The sequence below is a fragment of the Bos taurus genome, chromosome 12 (genome assembly GCF_002263795.3).
Source record: "Bos taurus isolate L1 Dominette 01449 registration number 42190680 breed Hereford chromosome 12, ARS-UCD2.0, whole genome shotgun sequence".
Lineage (NCBI taxonomy): Eukaryota > Metazoa > Chordata > Mammalia > Artiodactyla > Bovidae > Bos > Bos taurus.
Genome location: NC_037339.1, coordinates 12,719,795 through 12,742,560, shown reverse-complemented (window position 1 = coordinate 12,742,560; position 22,766 = coordinate 12,719,795). Strand labels below are relative to the sequence as shown.

The 22,766-nt window shown below is 45.5% G+C and overlaps 1 protein-coding gene across 1 annotated transcript in view; it reads right to left on the bottom strand.

The window, feature by feature from the left end:
• Positions 1–206: 206 nt before the first annotated feature.
• Positions 207–22,766, bottom strand: part of TNFSF11 (TNF superfamily member 11) — a 41,224-nt gene continuing 18,664 nt past the window's right edge. The window contains exons 3-5 of the mRNA NM_001205770.3: positions 7,792–7,837; positions 7,613–7,711; positions 207–628 (exon numbers count right to left, since the gene is read on the bottom strand). Of these exons, the coding sequence (NP_001192699.1) occupies positions 207–628; positions 7,613–7,711; positions 7,792–7,837 (567 nt within the window). The remainder of the gene's footprint in view (positions 629–7,612; positions 7,712–7,791; positions 7,838–22,766) is intronic.

Here is a 22,766-nt window from a genome sequence, read left to right as displayed (position 1 = left end):
TTTTTATACACCTTGAGTCCAACATCTCCCATTGGCTGTAAATATATTTGCTCCTTACAGAGTCAAAGGCATGGGTAGGGTCTTCTTGTACCCTTTGGGTCATAGCTCTGAGTAGTTTCACATACCTATATACATCTTTCTTGACTTGCTTTGGGAGTTTTCTATACATCCTAGGAAACACGGGAAAACTCTCCCCGACATGGGGCTCAATCTATATCTCGAACTTTAAAAGCCCCAAAGTATGTTGCATCTTGATCTGGATCCAGTAGTGAAGGGTTGGAGACCTCAATGCTTATTTTCTCGCCAGACCGTAGCTTAAAAAATCCTCCCACGTTTATGGAGTAAAAATGGAATTCAGAATTCCCCAACCAGTACTTGGTGCTTCCTCCTTTCATCAGAGTGTGAGAACTGGGGATTTTGATGCTGGTTTTGGTGACATATACCATCAGCTGAAGATAATTCGCACTGAGGTTTCCCGAAGTCTCATGATGTCGAAAGCAGATGTTGGCGTACAGGTAATAGAAGCCGTCTTGGTTAACTATCAGTTTCCCATTGCTGAAGGTCATGTTGGAGATCTTGGCCCAACCTCGGTCATGGTACCAGCAGGACAGAGTCACTTTGTGGGAACCTAAGCAAAGGAGAAGCAAGTAATTTGAAACTTACTCCTGCAACGAGAAGCAAATCTTCACAATTCTGAGAGGTTGCAGAAAGACATACTGAGACGGTCATTGTTCCAGTGGGAGAACGACCTCTCAAGATTTATTTTCTAAAAGGAAAGTACAAGTACATTAATATGTCCCTGTGTTGTCTGCTGGGCACCTGAGAGGGGACAAAGACACAATCTCACTTTTTCAAGGAGCCTACAGCACACAAAGGGTAAGCATGATATATGTTCAGACAGGAAGCAAGGCACGGGCCCTGATAAGAAAGGTGCGGATGCTGCAAAGGGAATTCAAAGGAAAGAGATTACTTCCTTCCAGAAGGATCAAGAATGATTTTGTTGGGCTTGTGTGCTCAGTCACTTCAGTCGAGTCCAGGACTCGACTTTTTTGCAACCCAGGACTGTAGCCCTCCAGGCTCCTCTGTCCATGGGACTTTCCTGGCAAGAATACTGCAGTGGGTTGCCCTTCCCTTCTTTGGGGGATCTTCCCAACCCACAGATCAAACCTGAGCCTTCTACATTGCAGACAGATTCTTTACCATTGAGCCACCAGCTACTGAGCCTAATAACCTAAAGAAGTAATAGGATTCAGCCTACAGAGCATAAAGGTCGAAGGAAGAGAATCAGCCAAAGGCAGCTGAATCAAGAAAGCAAAAAACAAGTATAGGAAGAGAATATCCAGATTTCACATAGCCCCACCTTCTCTTTTAATTCACAGAGAGAGGTATATAGAAGGAGCTGAAAATTTGGGTCACAGCAACTTTGACTAAAAAATCAAACTCTTAAACTCTATTCTCATCACCATTGATTCTCTCCTCCTCCAACAGCCTAAATGCCTCCCAATTTCACATGAATGAAAAGCTTCCCCTAGAGAAGTTCACAGAGAAAACATCCTTGGCATGGCCCTCCCCAGGTTCACAACTTCATGCAGTCTTTTGTAAAGACCAAAGAATGGTTAAAATGTCTTCTGAGAAACCAGAATTCTCCTTTAGCCCCTTCTCACACTTGAAATGTGACAACTGATCTTCATGCCCCTGTTTTTGGAGTAGTGGAAGTTTCTAGAAGTCTCCTAAATGTGTCCAATGCTTTGAATATTTCAGGTCTTTTATTGTATTTTACTAGGTCTTTAGAAATTGTTGTTGTTGCTGTTTAGTTGCTAAGTCATGTTCAACTGTTTTATGGCCCCATGGACTGTAGCCCACCCAGTTCCTGTCCACGAGATTTCCCAGGCAAGAATACTAGAGTAGGTTGACATTTTCTTCTCCACGGATCTTCCCAACTCAGGGATCAAACCTATGTCTTCTGCATTGGCAGGCTGATTTTTTTGCCACTGAGCCACCAGGGAAGCCCTTCTTTAAAAATTGTGACATGATAAATCCACGATAAACCCCATTAATCAAATATTTATATTTATGTGGATACCCATTATCCAACTGGAAAAGGTCTCATCTAGTGGAGAAAAAAGCTGTTATACTGTGGAAAATCCAAAGTTTTCCACCAGAGGATTTTGTAAATACTTGTGATAAATCAAGGTTGTCATCTGCTAGAATTCCAACAAGGCAAAACAGAGCCGAGGAGTCTCAGAATGGGGTTAGGAGAAGTTTCTGCAGCCAGGGAGAAGTTCTTTGCTGCCTGTCAGCCAAGAGAAATCAGTCCATGGAACTTACACTTAAAGTAAATTCCATGGATCCATCAGAGCTGACAACCCTTTGGTTAGAGTGGGTCCTTGGGTGAACCCTGTAGAATCAGAAATCCACACTAGCTACCTTTCAAGACTGGCCTGAATCCTCAGGAAATCAAGGTGTTCACATCATCTTTTTCTAGAACACCTCCAGAGGGCCACTGGGCAGCTGGAATATGGTCTGGGGACCTCAACACCAGGCTCTTCCTCCACCAGGAAGAAAAAAAAAAAGTGCAGGAGGATCCAAGCTGCAGTAGGGCCACTCATCCTTAGGCCTCAAAGGCAAAGAAGTCAATGCTTCCCATCCCTCTGTTCAGAAATAGGACAGATTTCCTGAACTGCACATCTTTTCCACAGGAGGGCGATACAGCAAGTCTGAGAAGCCATCCCAAGCACCGTGGCCTCCAGAACCAGCAGGACACTCACACTTTTTCATCCAAGGTCCTACTTCAGACCATCCCAGATGAATGCACCCCAAATATAAGTATCATTCCATGGTCCCAACTGAGTCAGAAATGAGACTCTCAGACTCTACTCATCACATCCTCATAAACACTGCTGCTGCTGCATCACTTTAGTCGTGTTCGACTCTGTGAGACCCCATAGACTCTGTGGGCTACCCTGATGGGGCAGCCCACCAGGCTCCCCCATCCCTGGGATTCTCCAGGCAAGAACACTGGAGTGGGTTGCCATTTCCTTCTCCAATGCATGAAAGTGAAAAGTGAAAGTGAAGTCGCTCAGTCGTGTCCGACTCTAGCGACCCCATGGTCTGCAACCTACAGGCTCCTCCGTCCATGGGATTTTCTAGGCAAAAGTACTGGAGTGGGGTGCCATTGCCTTCTCCGATTCATAAAGACTAGCAAAGTTATTTCTCCGGGCTCGTAAACAGCCACCTAGTCCAATGACAAGCTAATAAAACTCAAGGTGTTTCCTATCTCAGATCAACAGATGGTTACCTCCTTCTTCCCCTACTTGTGTATTCAATCTTTTATCCAATCAATTATTGGCCTTATACTTCATCTTCCTTCCATGGTGGTCCTTAACAGAGAGCAAAGGAATGCCTAAGGTGGGGTCTATCCTCTCAATGGGATGGATCAGCTAGCCTTAGACCAAGGGCTGGGAGATAGGTCTGGGAAGGCAGGGAAGAATGTAGAAACCTTGACCGCCTGCCACTCTCATTGTTACCTCAAGTGGAAGGAGTATCCTAATTTCCTGCTCTACAGACTTACTCTTATCCATTCCCTGATCGATTCAGTCATTCAGTAAATATTTGACTGGTGCTTCCTATGGACATTCATTCTACCCATAATTAAGAATTATATCAAGCAGAGTACCCACAAGGCGCTTATGACTTAGAAGGGAAGAAAATAAGAAATGGGCACGCAAAATGAGAAATGTAACATTTTCATCTCTGCATGTCACATAACACATGGTTGAACTTCAGTTAAAGCAACTTGCAAGTGGAAGCTGCAGAAATTAATGGTGATCAGGTGAGTTCAGCCCAGTGACAGAGAACAGGGAGCACTTGGATCAAATGTGGATGGGCTGAGAAAAGGCAGAGTACTGTGAGCGAGAGAAACTGTTCAAGCAAAGAATGAAATGCACACAGTATGCAGAGGAGAGAGGAGAAAAGCCATCAGTGTCAACTGGAGGGCTCATGAATAGATGCCAGGGGGAGAAAAGACAAGAAGAGCGCCCCCTTCAGGTTGGAGGACCTCATACGCAAGCCTGAGTTTCTCTCACTAGAGGACCTTCAGCCTTCCCAGCCTCCCCAACCCCGAGTCACTGCTATTAGCTATTAGAGAAGCCTCTCCAGATATTTAGCCTGAGCTCCCCTTAAGAAAGCCATGAATCCCGACCTCATGAAATACTCCCCAATGAAAAATCAAGAAGCTTTGAAATGTATCAGTATAAGGCAGATTCTGATTCGTTTCATATATGTAGATAAGTACAAATAAGTATGAAACAGCTCCTCTAGCCACAGAATTTTCCAGGCCTCCTGCATTACAGGCAGATTCTTTACCATCTAAGCCACCAGGGGAGCCCATGGCTCAGATGGTAAAGAATCCACCTGCAGTGCAGGAAACCAGGACTTGATCTCTGGGTTGGGAAGATCCGCTTGAAGAGGAAATGGCAACCCACTACAGAATTCTTGCTGGAGAATCCCCATGGACAGAGGACCCTGGCGGGCTACAGTCTGTGGGGTTGCAAAGAGTAGGACATGACTGAACAACTAAGTATGAAAAAGAGACCCCAAGTGAACATGCAAACATAAAGCCATCTTTCTCCAAAGTATCCAATCCTGGTCCAAATAGGAGATAAATGAACTCAAGGAGTCACTGAACTCAAATGAGTCCAGGAGCCAGAAGATCAAATTCTATTTTCTTAAACAGAAGCATACACTAGTTCATTTCACTCCATCTCAAGCTCAATAACCATCAGAAAATGTCCAGGAGTTTTGCCTTGTTTTTGGCAATGATTTGATGCTAGGTGCCTGGAGGGAGAGCTTTATAACTAAAACATGCTTGTCATTGCCAAATAGACCTTGGCACACAGTCTAACGCAATGTTTATCATATGCCATTTAAAATGAACCAAAAAGATAAATGCAGAGTGCATTCACAGCACACACAGATGATGGATCAGTATTAATTTGATTGCCTCTGCGAACATGCAAAACAGTTTTCCACTCAGAAAATTAGAACAGTTCCATAAGGCACATACACAGAGAGAGACAGAGAAAGAGTAAATTTGTTTTTGAAGCAAATATCTGGGACAGGAGAGAGAGTTGAGGAAAATCTTCTGAAAATCACAGAGGTGGTTGCTCACTTTCTGTGTCTGCAGTCAGGCAAAATTCCTTTGTGCTCCATACTATTAAATATAATAGTGGCTTCAAAACTGTTTATTAAAACTTGGATTTTTTTAAGATTTAGCACTTCCCATATGGTCTTGATTCCTGGTTTTCATCCAGGCGGCCCAGGTTCAACTCCTGGTGTGGGAGTGGTAACATTTTGGGCTTCCCAGGTGGCTCAGTGGGTGAAGAATCTGCCTGCAATGCAGGAGACTCAGGTTTAATCCCTGGGTTGGGAAGATGCCCTGGAGAAGGGAATGGCAACCCACTCCAGTATTCTTGCCTGGAGAATCCCACGGACAGAGGAGCCTGGCGGGCTACAATCCATGGGGTCGCAAAGAGTCAGACTCGATTGAAGTGACTGAGCACAGCACAGCACAAGAAAAATTTGCCCTGAATAATTTTTTGGAAAAAAAGAATATGTATAATTATTTAATTAAACTCTAAATAACAAATTGCATTCACTGAGTGCTTACTCTATGCTCATTTCCACATAAGCATGTTAGTACGTGAGCTGGTTAAATCTTCACAGCTGCTGCAGGAAGTAGATACTATTACCATCCCCTTGAAGAAGCTAACACACAAAGGATTTCGATAGTACACACACGGTCACCCAATCAGGAAGGAGTGCGGTGGGGCCTCAGACCCAGGCAGTCAGACCCGAGACACCTGCTATACAACTGCATTCATCTACTTCTTACAGGAAGGGAGGAACATAAGGACACTGAAAGTATTTCCCTCCGACAAAGCCAACTGGCCACAAGGTACTTATGTGATAATCCACAGAGTAAAAAGCACAGACTTGGGAATCAGCTAGAGTGGAATTCAGTTTCTAAGCCTGCCCTGTTGTAGCCTGGATCAGGTAGCTTACACTCTGTGCATCTTGGTTTCCCTATTTGCAAAATCTGAACAATAATCGCTATTTTGCTGGGTTGTAGAATTAGAGATAGTTAGAAGTAAAGATAATGAACACAAAGCAAAATGCTTGACACATAGTGTGTATCCAATAAATAGTATAACGATAGTAATGTTCCATGTTAACTCTACTGTTGACTTAAAAAAATTTCACAATTGTGAGATTTGCAAGTTAAGTTTTATGCGAGCTAAGCTTTATTTGGGGCAAAATGAGGACTGCAGCCTGGGAGACAGCGCCTCAGACAGCTCTGAAAAACTGCTCCAAAGAGGTAGCGGGAAGGTCAATATATATGATTTTGGAGAAGGGGGAGTTCAGTGCAATCAAGCACGTATCTTTGCAAAAGTTTTCTGTTAGTCACGAGGAGCTGAGGTCACCATGAAGGGATTTAGTGCGTTCCTAGATATGAAAAGATACACGTATCTAGCTCATAAAATCAGATCCTGAAAATATCTATCTAAAGACCTGTTCTGCCAGTTTTCCCAGAGCACAGAGCGTCTCATTCCTGATCTCCACCCTGAACTCCCTTCAGGGGGTATTGAAGGCCAATAGCTATAACAGCAGGTGATCTAATCCTTGTAGAGGCAGATGGCAAGCGCCAATATGGAGTCAACACTGTTGTAAGGTTCTTTGTAATCTTTTTTAAGTTCACCTAGCCTCATGTGAAGTAACCGTTGGGGATTGTATGATGGACTACATTGGGTAGATGTAGATGCAGAGCTCTGAGTCTTCTCTTTCCAAAAGAAAATCAGGTCTCCAGTCCACTGAGCTAAATATCTAGCCTGAAAAATAGTGATAACCCCTGGAGAAAGAGTGTGTCTCATTTTCTAGAGGGCCCCTGCCTCTGAAATATCACTCTGCTAAGCTTCTACCTGGCACTCCGCAGGAGACGGCTGAGTATGACTGTGTGTGTGCTCAGTCACTTCAGTCGTGTTCGACTCTCTGCGACCCTGTGGACTGCAGCCTGCCAGGCTCCTCTGTCATGGGATTCTCCAGGCAAGAACACTGGGGTGGGTTGCCATGCTCTGCTCTAGAGGATCTTCCCAGCCCAGGGATCAAACTCACATCTCCTACTTCTCCTGCATTACAGGTGGATTCTTTACCCACTGAGCCACCTGGGAAGCCCAGAGTATATGACTACCTGGAGGAATTCACGCACCTCACAGGCCAATCATGGGGATTTGTCAACCTTGGCCTGGATAAACAGAGATGAGTATACCAAGAGACCATTCTTCTCAGCTATACCACCTCACCTGGCAGTTGTTTAACATAAAGTCACTCTGATGGTCTGAAAATGAATATAGTGATGATGTGGATTCCTGCATGATTGAGAATCACTGTTTCCATGGTGTGGATGACAAACTGAAGACCAGATGACTTTTCTTCTGGTCTAGAAGTTACGGGCTCTCAAAATTTTGGTAACAGGCTAAGAATAGGTCTGAGTATTCAGTTGGGGTGACAAATGACTCTTGAAATATTGTTCAGGCTGGATGCAAACGGAACTTACCTGATGGGATGTCAGTGGCGTTAATCGTGAGATGGGCAAAGGGCTGAATCTCAGGTTTGTTCCTTCTGGCCAGATCTAACCACGAACCTTCCACCATGGCTGGGGATAAGAGAAGCCACATTAGCCCAAGGAGGAGTCACCCTAGGGGTTTTCAAATATTTGTACAGGTCCACGCTTACCTTTTTCTGCTCTAATGTGCTGTGATTTAACAATATGTTGCATTTCCTGCAATAAAAAGAAAAAAAAATCTTATTTATACACTCACTCTTTTGATAAGGCAGTTAAGAATTCAAGACTGCTAGACATACAATAAATTAATCCTCTTTCCCTCAAAATATGCCAAAAATACATAGGTAGTAAAATTTCTTGATGTTCTAAGTAGCCATCAGGGGAAGTTCATCTCCAAAGAATTATCTGATGTGCTTAAAAAGTAGATTACACACATACTATTCAACAAAATACTTCGGACAGTAAGAGGAAATAAAAGACAGTGTAAATTATAAAATATGGAATCACCAAACATAATGAAACATTTGTAGCAGGTACACAAACGAAGATGAAGTTAACTAGGAAAATAACAATTACCACAGAATGTATGACCCTCTTAAATCTTTAGGGAGGCTCTTTTTATGTCTATTTCATTAGTGAATTCCTGTTATAACGTTGAAGCTCACCCCATAAGAAAGAGAAAGATGCCTGGCTCCCAGTGGTTAATTTTTTATTTTAAAAAGTCACAGTGTATTTAAAGTACTACATGGATGTCCAAGAGCTTTTAGATCACCAGTAATTAACTTAAAATATTGCCACAAATAGAGGTGTAGAAGCTCAAGGCAGAAACAAAAAGAGCTCAAGTACATAAAAAGCATTGTCGTTGTTCAGTCGCTAAGTCGTGTCTGACTCTTGGCAATGTCATGGACTGTAGCCCACAGGCTCCTCTGTCCATGGGATTTCTCAGACAAGAATACAGAGTGGGTTGCCATTCCCTTCTCCAGGGGCTCTTCCCGACCCAGGGATCGAACTCATGTGTCCAACACTGGCAGGCAGATTCTTTACCTCTGGCTACTGGGGAAACCCCACACAAAGAGTATAGGTAACTGCCTGTCTCTATTTGAGCCCTGACAGTGAAGGGTCCAGTAGGTAACTGCTGCTGCTGCTGCTGCTGCTGCTGCTAAGTCGCTTCAGTCGTGTCCGACTCTGTGCGACCCCATAGACGGCAGCCCACCAGGCTCCCCTGTCCTTGGGATTCTCCAGGCAAGAACACTGGAGTGGGTTGCCATTTCCTTCTCCAGTGCATGAAAGTGAAAAGTGAAAGTGAAGTCGCTCAGTCGTGTCTGACTCTTAGCGACCCCATGGACTGCAGCCTACCAGGCTCCTCCATCCATGGGATTTTCCAGGCAAGAGTACTGGAGTGGGGTGCCATTGCCTTCTCCGAATCAAGACCTTAGCTCCTATTAAATAGTAAAGTGATGCAGATGAAACTTCAGGCTTTGACTTCAGGTCAAGTCCCTTCCCAGGCCCCTGGATGTACTAACATACATATTAACAACACCCCGACCACAGGGGGCCTCTGTCATAGGTGGTTGTGAAGATTCAATGAGCTCATACACGTAGGCACTTAGCAAAGGGTCTGGTAAAGCCATACATGTAAATACTACTAGAGGGACTTGCCTGGTGGTTGGGTGGTTAAGAATCCGCCTTGCAATGCAGGGGACACGGGCTCGACCCCTAGTCGGGGAAGTAAGATCCCACATGTGGAGAGGCAACTAAGCCCTAAGCCCTAAGTGGTGCCACAACTATGCAGCCTGTTGCCACAAGGAAAGATCCCACATGGCACGATGACTAAGACCCGATGCAGACACATAAACAGATACATAGATATTTTAAAAATAAATTATTAGTAATATTAACACTAGAAACACTCTGGAGAGAATCCGAATTTCTGTGTTATTGGGGTGATGATCCATGATAACTACCCCACCCTCCACAATGTTTAAAAGATGGGCCAGATAGCTCAAGTTCTTTGAGTGTCTGGAGACAAGGGCTTTGAGACAGATGATGGGTGGGTAGATAGAGGCAGAAACACAGTTTTCCAACTGCTAACAGAAGTGATAAAATTACACTGATTCTTCTGTTTGCCTTCAGGATCCCCAAGAGAGAAGAGCATTTAAGCTACTTTTATTTTTTAACTGGAGGATAACTGCTTTACAATAGTGTGTTGGCCTCTGCCACACATTAACATGAATCAGCCACAGGCATACACAGGTCCCCTCCCTCCTGAACACCCCTCCCACCTCCCTCCCCACCACGCCCCTCTAGGTCATCGCAGAGCGTGTATCTGGGTGGAGCTCCCTGTGTCACCCAGCACGTTCCCACTTGCGATCTGTTTTACATATGGTCATGTATCTGTTTCTGTGCTATTCTCTCCATCCGTCCCACTCCCTTCTTCCCCTGAGAGAAAGACAAATATCACATATTAATTCATGCATGCGGAATCTAGAAAGACGGTACTGATAAATCTGTTTGCAGGGCAGCAATGGAGATGCAGACATGGAGAATCTTATTTTTAAAGGCCCTTGGAGGACACAGCAGCGCTGTCTTCAATTACCTGTTCTAACGGCCTAAAGAAGTTACACGCAGTGTGACTTTCTTTTTTTTTGCGCATTGGGATCTTTTTAAAAAAATTTTATTGGTGTATAGCTGCTTGACGCTGCTGTGTTAATTTCTCCTGTACTGCAAAATGAACACATATCCATAAATCCCGTCCCTTGTGGACGTCCTTCCTCTTCGGGTCACCGCAGAGCATTCAGTAGATCCCCTGCACTGTACAGTGGGTTCTCATTAGTTACTTTATTCACAATATTGATAGTGTATGTAAGTCAGTCCCAGCCTCCCACTTCCTCCCATCCTCCCCTTTCCCCTTTGGTATCCATAGATCTGTTTTCTGACTTTTGGTGGAAACTTTTCAGCCTCATCCAGGACTACCTGCTACCCTTATTGCTCAGGGCACTGCCCTGCACAGTTCTGGGGCAAATGGTGGCTGGTCCTTTGGGGCTGTCCAGTGGTCCTCACCAGGCCCTTTCCTTCTCCCACTCCATCCAAGATGTATTTCTCTCCCCTGCTGACTGCCCATCCCTTGACTCTCTTCTCATGATCTCTGGGTTCCCAATGGGATCCTGATTTCTGGAATTTCCTAGCCTTCCCTGCAATCTCAACAAAGATTTATACATGCACAACCTACCTATTTTACAGTGTGTGTGTATTTATGCATTTATATATACACAATGATACATTGTATACATCTGTTACAAATGTGTAATATATTGCATACATAATGTATCTTTATTCATTATATATATTTATACATATAAAGTGAAGATACATATTGGGTGGGCCAAAAAGTTTGTTCAGATTTTTCTGTACCATCTTATGGATGAAACTTTTGGCCAACCCAATATATGAAATGTTTACTATACAGTGTATATAGCTTTACATATTTATGATTAAATATATCTTTATACATTGTGCATCTCCTTATCTATTTCTATAGGTGTCTATAACGTATCTTCATCTGATTACTACCTCTGAGAAGACGGAATAGGAGTCGGAACCTGGATGACAGGAGTTCAGAGACTTCAAGCTACCTCTCATTCTCCCTCTAGCCCTGATGGACCTCATCATCAGAAGGAAGAGGGGGGAACGGGGTTCAAGACAGCGAAGTAGAAAGACGCGTACTCATCTCCTGCCCGAGCCCCAGAATCACGTTGAAAAGGAGGTTGGGGATGGAAGAAGGGAGCAGCACCCGGTGTGACACAGGCCTGCGAACGCCTGCCTGCTGGGAGCTTTCCTATTGAGAAGAACACATTTATTCTTTTTTTTTTTTTGAACAGCTGTATGATTCCTTTAATTGGAAAGTGTTATACATGGAGATATATCAGGAAATCAGAATAGCAGAACACATTTATTCTTGAGAAAGACAAGGAGAGAACCATTGTGCTAGCTCGAAGGTTCTCAGCCTTGAATGTGAAGCCTGACTTCCCAGGGGTGGAGTCTGAGAATGCGCATTTCTCGCAGGTGAGCTGGCGTGGCTGACCTGGGGCCTCCATTTGAGAAGAGCAACCCCACTCCCATCCCCAAAGACTTCAGAGATGTGCACCTCTGAGAGTTTCTCAAAGCTTGAGACCAGGCCAGAGACGCAGCAGACAAAAGTCACTGATTAAGTGGGCAGGGAAAGTTTGTTCTCTCCCACCCGGGAATGAACTTCTGTCCATTTAATCAGCAGCTGCTAGGTCAGTGCTGTCATAGAATCTCTTTATTACAAGAAAATGCAATAACCAGAGCCATTCTGAAGCACTTTCAATGTTTGCTTTAAAAAAAAAAAAAGTGTCATGACCCAGGATGAATTAAAACTCAAGCAAAAGACCCATGAGGTAATGCTGCTTTCATGTTATACAATTTTGGGTATCCAAGAATTGCAGTTTCTTCTCAAAAGCCATACAGGTTTCTCAAAAACCATCCACATGAAAAACAAAGTACAAAAAATGTAGACTCAATGTCTGTTCTTATATTCTTACCCCACCTCCAATCTTTTGAACTCTAAGATCATTCTTATTTATGTGTACACATTAACCATGAACATAACAAGGAGACTACAGTTTGGGGGTGCCCTGGCCCAACTCCAGCCAGTCTAACTCAGTTAGTCTGATATTGACTTGCTGGATTTTCTTTTTTTTTTTTTTTTACAGTAATCTCCCCAGGTGATTCTAATATGTAGCAGGCATAGAGAAACATTACTATTTGAGCATTTCCATGAATGGTGGTTTGGTGAGAGCTCTATTTAGTCATTGATTATATTCTCACAATTTATCTGGGAAATCCCACAGACAGAGGAGCCTGCTGGGCTACAGTCCATGGAGTCACAAAGAGTCAGACATGACTGAGCACGCACATGCTCCTCTTTAGAAGACTATACTCTAGGAGACTGGCAGGAAAGTATCAGTGGCCTGTGATGGAGTTCTGGACATGCTGCCCCCAAATATAGTGATTTATATGATTTTGAGAAATGGTGGATGCAGGAAGAACCTCTTGGCCTCCCTCTTCTCCCTGAAGCAGGTCATAGACCCTCAGGTGAGAGGTACCTTCCCCATCTGGAAGAAGGGAGCCTCTTCATCTCTTAAGATGGGACAACACCCAGAGGAAACTGAAGGAGAATGGACACGTGTATGTATAGTTGAGTCACTTTGCTGTCGATCTGAAACCATCACAACATTGTCAATCGGCTATGTGTGCGTGCCTGCTAAGTTGCTTTGGTCAGGTCTGACTTTCTGCAACCCCTTTCTGTAGCCCACCAGGCTCCTTTGTCCAGGGGATTCTACAGGCAATAACACTGGAGTGGGTTGCCATGCCTTCCTCATTAATCAACAACTATATGCCAATATAAAATAAAAAGTTCAAAAAAAAAAAAAGTTTATGCAATTTTCATATAAAGGAACAAAGACTATGTGGATAACAAATACTGAAAAAATCATATTACAGAGCTGTGTCTGAGGTTAATTAACAAAAACATTATCCTATTTTTTTCCTATTTGGGAGAAAAAGTGATTGCTGCAAGATCCAGCTTAAATATGAAAAAAAAAAAAATGAAGGAACGGGCCTTGCTGAGTTTCCCCCAGTGTACCACCCTTCACTGAGACCCTGTCCTGTCCCATTTTTTCCCTACACCTTTCCACTCTTCATCAAACTGAGTATAAAACCGACTCAGCTTAACTATTCCCGTGGGTCTTCATTTCCTTATGAAGGCTCCTGTGTCACATAAAACCTACATTAAATAAACTGGGATGGCTTCTCTTATTAACTTGTCTTTTGTCAGTCTAATTTATAGGACCCCCACTAGTGAACCTAAGTGGGGAGAGGGGGAAAGAGTCTTTTTTTTCCCCCTCTCGCCCACCTGGACCAGGGGATCTGACAAAAAGGAACCTCAACATCAGGAAATACGGTCTCAGAATTCCTGGGATGGAGGGAGGGAGTCTTCAGAGAACAGCAGGCTCAGAACCTGCTGGAGGAGTTCAGAGCTTGCCTGTCGGGTGGAGGAGCCTCCAGACTCAGCCAGGCAGGCCCTGGGCGTGAGGGCCTCACATCTCCAGTAGTGACTCCATCAAGGTCCCGCCACAGAGCAGGGCCACCCTGGTCCCTTTTCTCAAAGCTCAGATACTTGACTATGTACATACCATGCAGTTCTCTCTTGAATGGCCTCCTAATATTCTTAATTTTCAAGATTATAGGAGACTCTTCTGAAGGAGTACAATTCTATTTATCTCCCAAGCTTTGCATTTACATTTATTTTCATCCACAGCCGTCCTCTCCTTTTGTCACATTAATTAGAGTGTTTTAAAATTCGAAGAGTTCTTTAGTCCTAAATCTTATCATTCCGACACTGCTTCTGGTTTCTTTGAATTCAGAAAGATCTGATCTGTCTAATTTGGGGAAGACACTACAAAGAACATCCAAACTCCTTTCCTCTGAACAAATTATTCACATAAAAGAGATCTTTTAAGGAATGTTTTATGGGTTTTATCTTATTTTAAACCCAGCTGTAATTTTTTTTTTTTTTAGTTAACTCCCTGGACACACATTGAGAAATGGAATATTTCCTGCTGGATCAGTAAACAAGGATGTTCATAGTCCCAGACGATCGCAGCCACTCCGGCTGATGAGTGGATGAGCCCCGAGGGAGCTCAGAAAGCAAAGAACACCAGGCGGCAGCCGCGCCCCGTGGTGAGAAACTCAGGGCGGGAAAAGCAGCCACACCCTGTGGCGAGACACTCAGGGCAGGAAAATGGGAGCGCGGCCCCAGATGACAGGGTGAAAAGCGAAAGCGGGAGCCTCTCACTCTTTGAGACCCCGTGGACGGTGGCCCACCAGGCTCCTCTGTCCACGGAATTCTCCAGGCAAGAATCCTGCAGCGGGTACCATTCTCTTCCCCAGGGGATCTTCCGGACCTAGGGGTTGAACCTGAGTCTCCTGCACTGCAGGCAGATTCCTTAGCTGCTGAGCCACCAGGGAAGCCCCAGAGCTGAGGGGCATATCAAGGGAATGATTTGAGTGAGCCCAGACTCTTGCATCTTCTCACACACAGGAAAGCGCTAAATGCCTTAACTTCAGTTATCCGTCTCCTTTAATTAGCATTAATTGTTTGACGTTCAGACTCCCGGCCCTTTGTCGCAAAACTTCTGTATAACCTGGCTCCTCCCTTCGCCTCCTCAGGGCAGTTCTCTCGCGGTCATGTGAGATGCTGTCTCCAGGCTTGAGGTCCTAAAAATTCCCACTGAATAAAACGTAACTCTCCACTTCTAGGTTGGGAATCGTTTTTAAGTTGACACACACAGTACAATCATAGGTTGTCTCCCTCCTGTCATCCAGAATGCCCACAGCTATGCATAAAGAAGTATAGAGAGGTTTGACACGCCTCCCAGCGAACAGCCTCCAGCAGAAGCCAGAAACAGTCTCCAGGGTGAGAAAGCTGGGCAGACCGCCCTATCTTCTGTTGGCTGAGAACTCCTAAAGAAAAACCAGCGTCCTGTTCCCCAGGAACATCGGCGATCTGCCTTCTCAGAAGAGAGCATGTTTAGCGTCTGTCACATTCAAGGACAAAGAGACCTACCCGCTGGCTTCCAAAACCTACTCAGGACTGGTAGGATCTTACCTGTAAGTTCCTAGGAAAATCCCATGCATGAATGAACTTATATTTATGGTCACACTATAACAAGAAGGCTTTTCAGCTAATTTATGCATTTTTAAATAAGCATAATTTGCGTCTAAATTGTGAGAGCTTCATTTAACCCTTCAAAACGGGACAAAAAAGAAAAACCGAACTACTGGTAGACAGCCAAAGAAATCACTGCCAATTCAAGGATAAAAGAAATCCTCTGACATGCTGCCACCTAGTGGACACTGTCTAACATTGACAAGCCAGACTGCAGGTTTCAAACTGCCTTCTGCCCCAACTCCACAAAGTTCTAAAAACAATAGATGATGAGGAAATTACCAAACATTTTGAAAATCTCCTTGTGGTATTTTCCTATTTAGACTGCACTGACTTTTTCATCTTTGCCGTCACAGTACATTTGGACAAGAAAACAACCGGTATGATATTTCCTTTTTCTTTAATTTCCACTTTTTATTTCACTCAGAGAAAAATGTTGGGATTTCACAATTTCTCCTTCAAGAAAGAGAGTACACAAAAGATCAATAGGATTGTGTAACTGTGGTCTCTAGGATGGCTTCTCTTCAACTTCCGCCTTAATTCAACATCTAAGTACGATTCCCGGGAGTGTGATGGGGAGACTGTTGTGCCAGGCGCCCCTGAACATCTTATATTATTTTCGGATCATTTTGCCAAAGAGAAGTAGGGGAGAGACATCCCAGAACTGGCTCAATCTTAATATATCAGAGCCACTTAGGAGAGATCGCACTCCATAAGAATAAATATAAACACCTGTCAGCATTTTCAGCTCCTTTTGAGCAGTCATGGGAATTTTGCTCCAGGTTATTTAAACATTGACAGCAAACGCTCAACCCAGCCTCTGCAAACTCAGCTGGATAACCGCCCCCAACAAGACTTTGAGCCTTCCAATTCAAAAGTGAACGTTATTAATTTGGTCTTATAAAATCATATGGATAAACAGATACAAATCTTCACTGAGGATACTCCCAACTGTAAAGATAACCCTGAGAAAAGTCAAGTCGCTGGAGTCTGGTCTCATCAGACTAAAGAGCCCACCTGAGCACTGCGATGTGACTTGCGCCATCCATGCGGTACCTGTCAGTCAGAGCACAGGAGGAGCAATTTGTCTAGCCAGATGCTTCTGGAAGCCACTGGCACCAGCTCCTAGCTGGGGTCTCAGGTGGCTGCCTCCCTCTGCAATCCCAAAGGCAGCTGCAGGGACATCTGGCTGGTTGAACAAGGATTTAACACCCCGTTTGCCAGATATAATACAGGGTTCATACACTTGTTAACATATGTAATGCATTCATTTTAACATCTTAATGATACCCTTCCTGTAATTCTTCTCCAACCTAGTTACGAGAATAGTGTATTCATCAGCCGAGTTAGCACATGAATGCCACACGAGGGTTGTTTCTGAAAATGAATAGCCAGTTTCCTATTCCTGCAGAGAAATCCTGCAGACTTGCACCTTGCAAAGAGCTCAGAAATCCATCCTCATGCCTCCAGCCAGAGGACCACTGCCTTCCTTCAAGCCGTCATCATTTCTCATTGCTGCTGCTGCTGCTAAGACGCATCAGTCGTGTCCGACTCTGTGTGACCCCATAGACTGCAGCCCACCAGGCTCCCCCATCCCTGGGGTTCTCCAGGCAGGAACACTGGAGTGGGTTGCCATTTCCTTCTCCAGTGCATGAAAGTGAAAAGGGAAAGTGAAGTCGGTCAGTCGTGTCCAACTCTTCGAGACCCCATGGACTGCAGCCCACCAGGCTCCTCCGTCCATGGGATTTTCCAGGCAAAAGTACTAAATCGGGGTGCCATTGCCTTCTCCAAAGTTACTATAATAGCCTCCTACCCCCTCTTCTGGGCTCCTGCTTTCCTCAAACCAGCCCAATGCTGCTAGAGTGAGTGTCAGAAAGTCTGAAAGGGAGCAAGGCCGTTATCTTCTATTTTCTTAAAAATTTTTTTAAAAAAATTTTATTGAAATACAGTTTACTTACAATGTTGTGTTAGTTTCAGGTGTGCAGCAAAATGATTCGGATACTATATATCTATACATAGATATATATGTGTGTGTTTAGTCGCTAAGTCCTATCCTACCCTTTGTGACCCCAGGTTTCCCTGTCCTCCACTATCTCCCGGAGTTTGCTCAAACTCATGTCCATTGAGTCAGTGATGCCATCCAACCATCTCATCCTCAGCTGCCCCCTTCTCCTCTTGCCTTCAACCTTTCCCAGCATCAGGGTCTTTTCCAATGAGTTGGCTCCTAGCATCAGGTGTGGATAAACATTTTCAGATTCTTTTCTCTTATAGGTTACTACAAGATACTGAGTAACATTCCCTATCCTACACAGTAGGTCCTTGCTGGTCATCTGTTTTATATATAGTAGTGTGTATATGTTAATCTCAAACTCCTAACTTATCCCTCCCCTGTCTTTCCCGGTTGGTAACTGTGGGACCCAAGGATAAAAGAGCAGATAAAACTAAGGAGGGTCCTGGAATGCAGGAACGGATAAACTGGACCCTTATCATCCTTCCCTCCCCCGTGTTGTAACTATTAATGGATTTCAGTCTCCTGAGTGGTATAACCTGTCTCCCCTCTTACCCATTTGCCTTACTCTTCCCCCAACTCAGTATATATGCCTCATCCAATAGCAAATGACCCACAAGACCCCTACCCCACTCCTTGTATCCCGGGTATAAAAGTGGACTAAGGAGCCTTGTTCAACGTCGGCTCTCCCTTGAGCCAGCCCGCTGTTCTAACAGTGTCTCCTATTCTAATAAACTTTATTTCCCTCTCATTCTGCCTCATGCCTGGAAATTCTTTTCCAACCCGCGCCCAGACCACGACAGTAACCATAAGTTAGTTTCCTATGTCTATGAGTCTATTTCTGTTTTGCAAATAAATTCATTTGTATCTTTTCTTTAGATTCCACATATAAGCAATATCATATGGTATTTGTCTTCCTCTGTCTGACATTTCATTTAGTATGATAATCTCTGGGTCTATCTATCCATGTTGCTGCAAATGGCATTATTTCATTCTTTTTATGGCCAAGTAATATTATGGCCAAATTATATATATTGCCCAATTATATACAAATATATATATGGGCAATTAATATAAATATTAATATTTATGGCCAAAGTAGTATTCTGCTGTGTATATGTACCACATCTTCATCCGTTCCTCTATTGATGAAGTCCCTTCTCTTCTGAAAACCCTCCAGGGGCTGCGGGCAGACTTGAGCAACAAGTCTAATTCCTAACCTGGGCCATGCATGACTGGGCTGGTTACCACCCCAGGCTCTCCTGCCACTCCTCCCCTGCATCCTCAAAGCCCATCACCCTTGAGAACACTCTGGGTGTTCAAGCCACATGGCACCACTTCAGAGTCATCTCCTGCAGGTCTCCTGCGCTTCCATCCATGCAGACTTGGCACACAGCTCCTCCCCTGGAGAGAGATCTTACTGTCTTATCGAGAGCTCATCTTTAGTTGCAAAGATTTTATTTCCATGGCATTCTTGGCTCACAAAGCACAGAAAGAATAACCACCAGATGCTATGGAACAACAAAAGAGACAGGATTGGTTTTTTTTAGGCCGAGCTACCTGGCACGTGGGCTCTAGTTCCCTGATGAGGGGTTGAACCCACGCCCCCTACACTGACACTGGACCACTGCCAGGGAAGTCCAAGAGACAAGGTTAGGGTTGATTTACAATCGATGTCGCAGCCCCTCTTTGTCCCTCCGCTAATGCTCGCTTTGGAATTTCTAATCCACAGGATGTCGGGGGACACTTTGTATGCACCTGGATGGAGCCGGAGACCTCCTGGCTTGTTGTGAAGAGTCAATGGTTAAGACTCTGAAAACACCTCAAGGCAAAGAACTTTAAGGACAGGAGCCATTAAGGGGTTCCCTGATGCCGGAAAAGATTGAAGGCAAAAAAAGTGGGCGGCAGAGGATGCGATGGTTGGATGGCATCCCTGACTCAACGGACATGAATTTGAACAAACTCTGGGAGATGGTGAAGGACCGCGAGGCCTGGCGTGCTACCCTCCATGGGGTCGCAAAGAGCCAGACACGACTTGGGCAACTGCACACCACCACCTAAACGTCTGTTATTCAGGCAGAGTGGAGCCTGTGCTCCCAGGCCCAGAGCCCCTGGGGGTACCGGCTGCCAGGACCAGGGCAGGAGCACTAGGAAGGGGGCGGGGCAGCTCCACCCATCCCCCTGGGGTGGGGGTGAGGGGTGAGGTCCAGGGCTCCGAGAGTGTCTGGGTCGGGGCGGGGGGAGATACGACAGATGCCCCACTAACCCTGAAGGTAAGAGCCATCTCAGACCTGAATTTGTAATTTGACCCTTTGTTCCCTAAAATTTGTTATTTTTAACCAAACCCTATTGCTTTAAAAAATTCTCTCTCCTAGACAATTGGGGTAGGGGGGGTGGGAGGGAGGCTCAACAGGGAAGGGGTGTTACGTACACATATGACTGATTCACTTCGCAGTACAGCAGAAACTAACATGACATCATAAAGCAATTGCTGTTGTTCAGTTGCCCAGTCGTGTCCAACTCGAGACCCCACGGACTGCAGCACTCCCGGCCCCCCGGCCCTCACCATCTCCTGAAGCTTGCCCAAGTTCATGTCCATTGCATCAGCGATGCCATCCAGCCATCTCATCCTCTGACACCCTCTTCTTCTGCCCTCAATCTTTCCTAGCATCAGGGGCTTTTCCAATGAGTTGTCTGTTGACATAAGATGACCAAAATACTGGAGTTACAGCCTCAGAATCAAACCTTCCAACTATAAGGCAACTATCCTCCAATAAAAAAAAAAATCCCTCAAAGCCAAATAGGGGTTCTGCCTCTCCACCCTCACACAGCCCATTCTGAATCTCCTCATCTCTGTCTCCTCACTGAATCACCCACCCCAGCCATGACCATCCCTGGAAATTCTCAGGGAAGAGCTTTACCAGGATGTGGACCAGTTTCCTCCTCTCCCACTAAGTACAGGTGGTGAGCAGGGGCTCATTTCTCCCAGAAGAGGCTGCTGATTGGAAAAGACATGTCTTTGCACACAGATAATGGACTCTACCCACCGAAGGGCTGAAGAATACAATGCCCTTGTTTTCCTAAAGCAGAGTGATGCCTTCCTGGCCGGGCGATGGCTATACTGGGAATAGAAAATTAGTTTTTATTGTTTAACCTTCATGGTTTAAATGAGGAAGTTTCTGCTACAGTTAAAGGTCCCCTCGAGTTTTCATAAAGTGGCCTTATGACAGCAATATTAGTCTTCATAAAGAGCTCAATTTTAAAATGTCTTGCGCTAGGGTACTTGTTACAAAGTTTCATCTAAGGGCTTAGCCGACTGAATGCAGTGGAGCATCTTGGGCTAACTGTGCTATTTACTGCATCTCTGCTCTCTTTTCCACTTTTATTTTTTGATTAATTAATTCATTCTTTACTTCTGGCCATCCTGGGTCTTTGTTGCTGTGCACAGACTTTTCTCCAGCTGCGGCGAGCAGGGGCTACTCTTCATTGCGGTGGGAGGGCTTCGCACTGCGGTGGCTTCTCTTGTTGCAGAGCATGAGCTCTATTGCACACAGGCTCCAGTAGCCGTGCCTCCTGGGTTCTAGAGCACAGGTTCAATAGTTGTGGTGCATGGCTCAGTTGCCCCATGGCATGCGGCATCTACCAGGACCAGGGATCGAACCTGTGTCCCTTGCATCGGCAGGTGGATTCTCAAGCACCGGACTGCCAGAGAAGTCCTCTTTTGCCACTTTTCAACATAATCATGCCACCGCACACTGGCAGAGTTTCTGACATCCACAAAGCCTCATCCCCCTCCCCGCCCCCCAACCGAAGGTTATTTGCATAGTCTCTCCCCACAGTATCTCTGACTGCTAGGAATGGAGCTTGAAGCGGGACAGAGGTACCAGGGCAGCCACTGTGGACCAGTGAGGCCAGGGAGGGAGGGGAGAGGTTGGCCGTGAGGGTTCTCCAGCCTCACAGTCCCTGTCACGTTCATGCCTTAAAAAGCCACGCTTGGGAACGCCCTCCAGCCGTTAAGGAGAATCTTCCGGGCACTGATAATGTGGCCAGCTTCTTGCAATATTAAACCATCATCTGCTTGATGACATCAAGAGCAAGGCTGAGCACAGATCACTCATAAATTCATTAAGCTGGTTCTTTAAACATTCCTTGAGCACCAACTACATACCTGCCACTGGGTAGAGAAACAAAACATCAGAGAGTCTCTGCCCTTGGAAAGCTTGCATTTGGGTGTACCAGGCCAGCACCAGGCCCCTGGCGTCAATGCTATGCTGGGGTGAATACAAGAAGCCCCAAGTGTGCACCACAGGGGTTCCTACCCCAAAGGTGGGCAGGTAGGCATCACTGGGGGCTTCCCTGGTGGCTCAGGTGGTAAACAATCTGCCTTTCAATGCAGGAGACCCAGGTTCAATTCCTGGATGGGGAAGATCCCCCGGAGAAGGAAATGGCAGCCCATTCCAGTATTCTTGTCTGGAGAATCCCATGGACAGAGGAGCCTGGTGGGTTACAGTCCATGGGGTCACAAAGAGTCGGACACGACTGAGTGATGAACACTTTCACCTCTGTGTGTGTGAAGAAATGGTTGAGCTAAATTTTGAAAGACAAATAAAAACTGTACACAAAGAGAAGCCTGGAATGGCACACACAGAACACGCGCAGAGACCTATACTTCATCCATCCACCCAGCCGTCCATTCCGCAGAGGTCACGGATGGCTGCAAGGGCAGGGTGTCCTGCGGGAGGCCAAGACGCTGTGCATCTAGGACAAACAGCCTCTCTGCCCTCACTGTGCTTACAGTCACGGGAAGGAGGCAGGAAGTGGAGGGTGGCGACGGGCACAGCCAGGTTAGGGAACTTCTAACCCTTTACTGAGGTGGGGCTGCTGAGCACAGCCGAGGAGCGTGAGGAGATGGAGCCACAGGATAATGAGGCTGGAGAGGCGGAGCTTGGAAGGAGGGTCCCAGAACACAAAAGACTTGGTGTTCCATCTTCAGCAGCTCAGACTTTATCCTGAGGACTACAAGGGTCCACTGAAGGATTTTCGTGAGCAGGAAAGCAAGAGACACGTTTCAACTGGCATCTGAGAAATCGCTGAGTTGTAGAGAGGGTGGGCTAGAGGCAGTGTGATAGGGCAGGGCGGCCGCCTGGCAGTGGTCCAGGTGAACAGTGATGATGGGGACGGTGACGCCTGTACTGAGGGGCCAACGGTCGTGACACGGTGCAGAGAGAAGTGCTTGAAAGTTTAGGAAGGAGGTAGAACCCACAGGTGAGGGTGAGGTAAGAAAGTTAGAGGAAGCCTGTAAGACCATCTTCTGGCTTCTGGTTTGGGGTGATGGAGATGACGGCTCTGTCCTTCACCACAAAAGGGTTGATCGGATGAGAAGCATT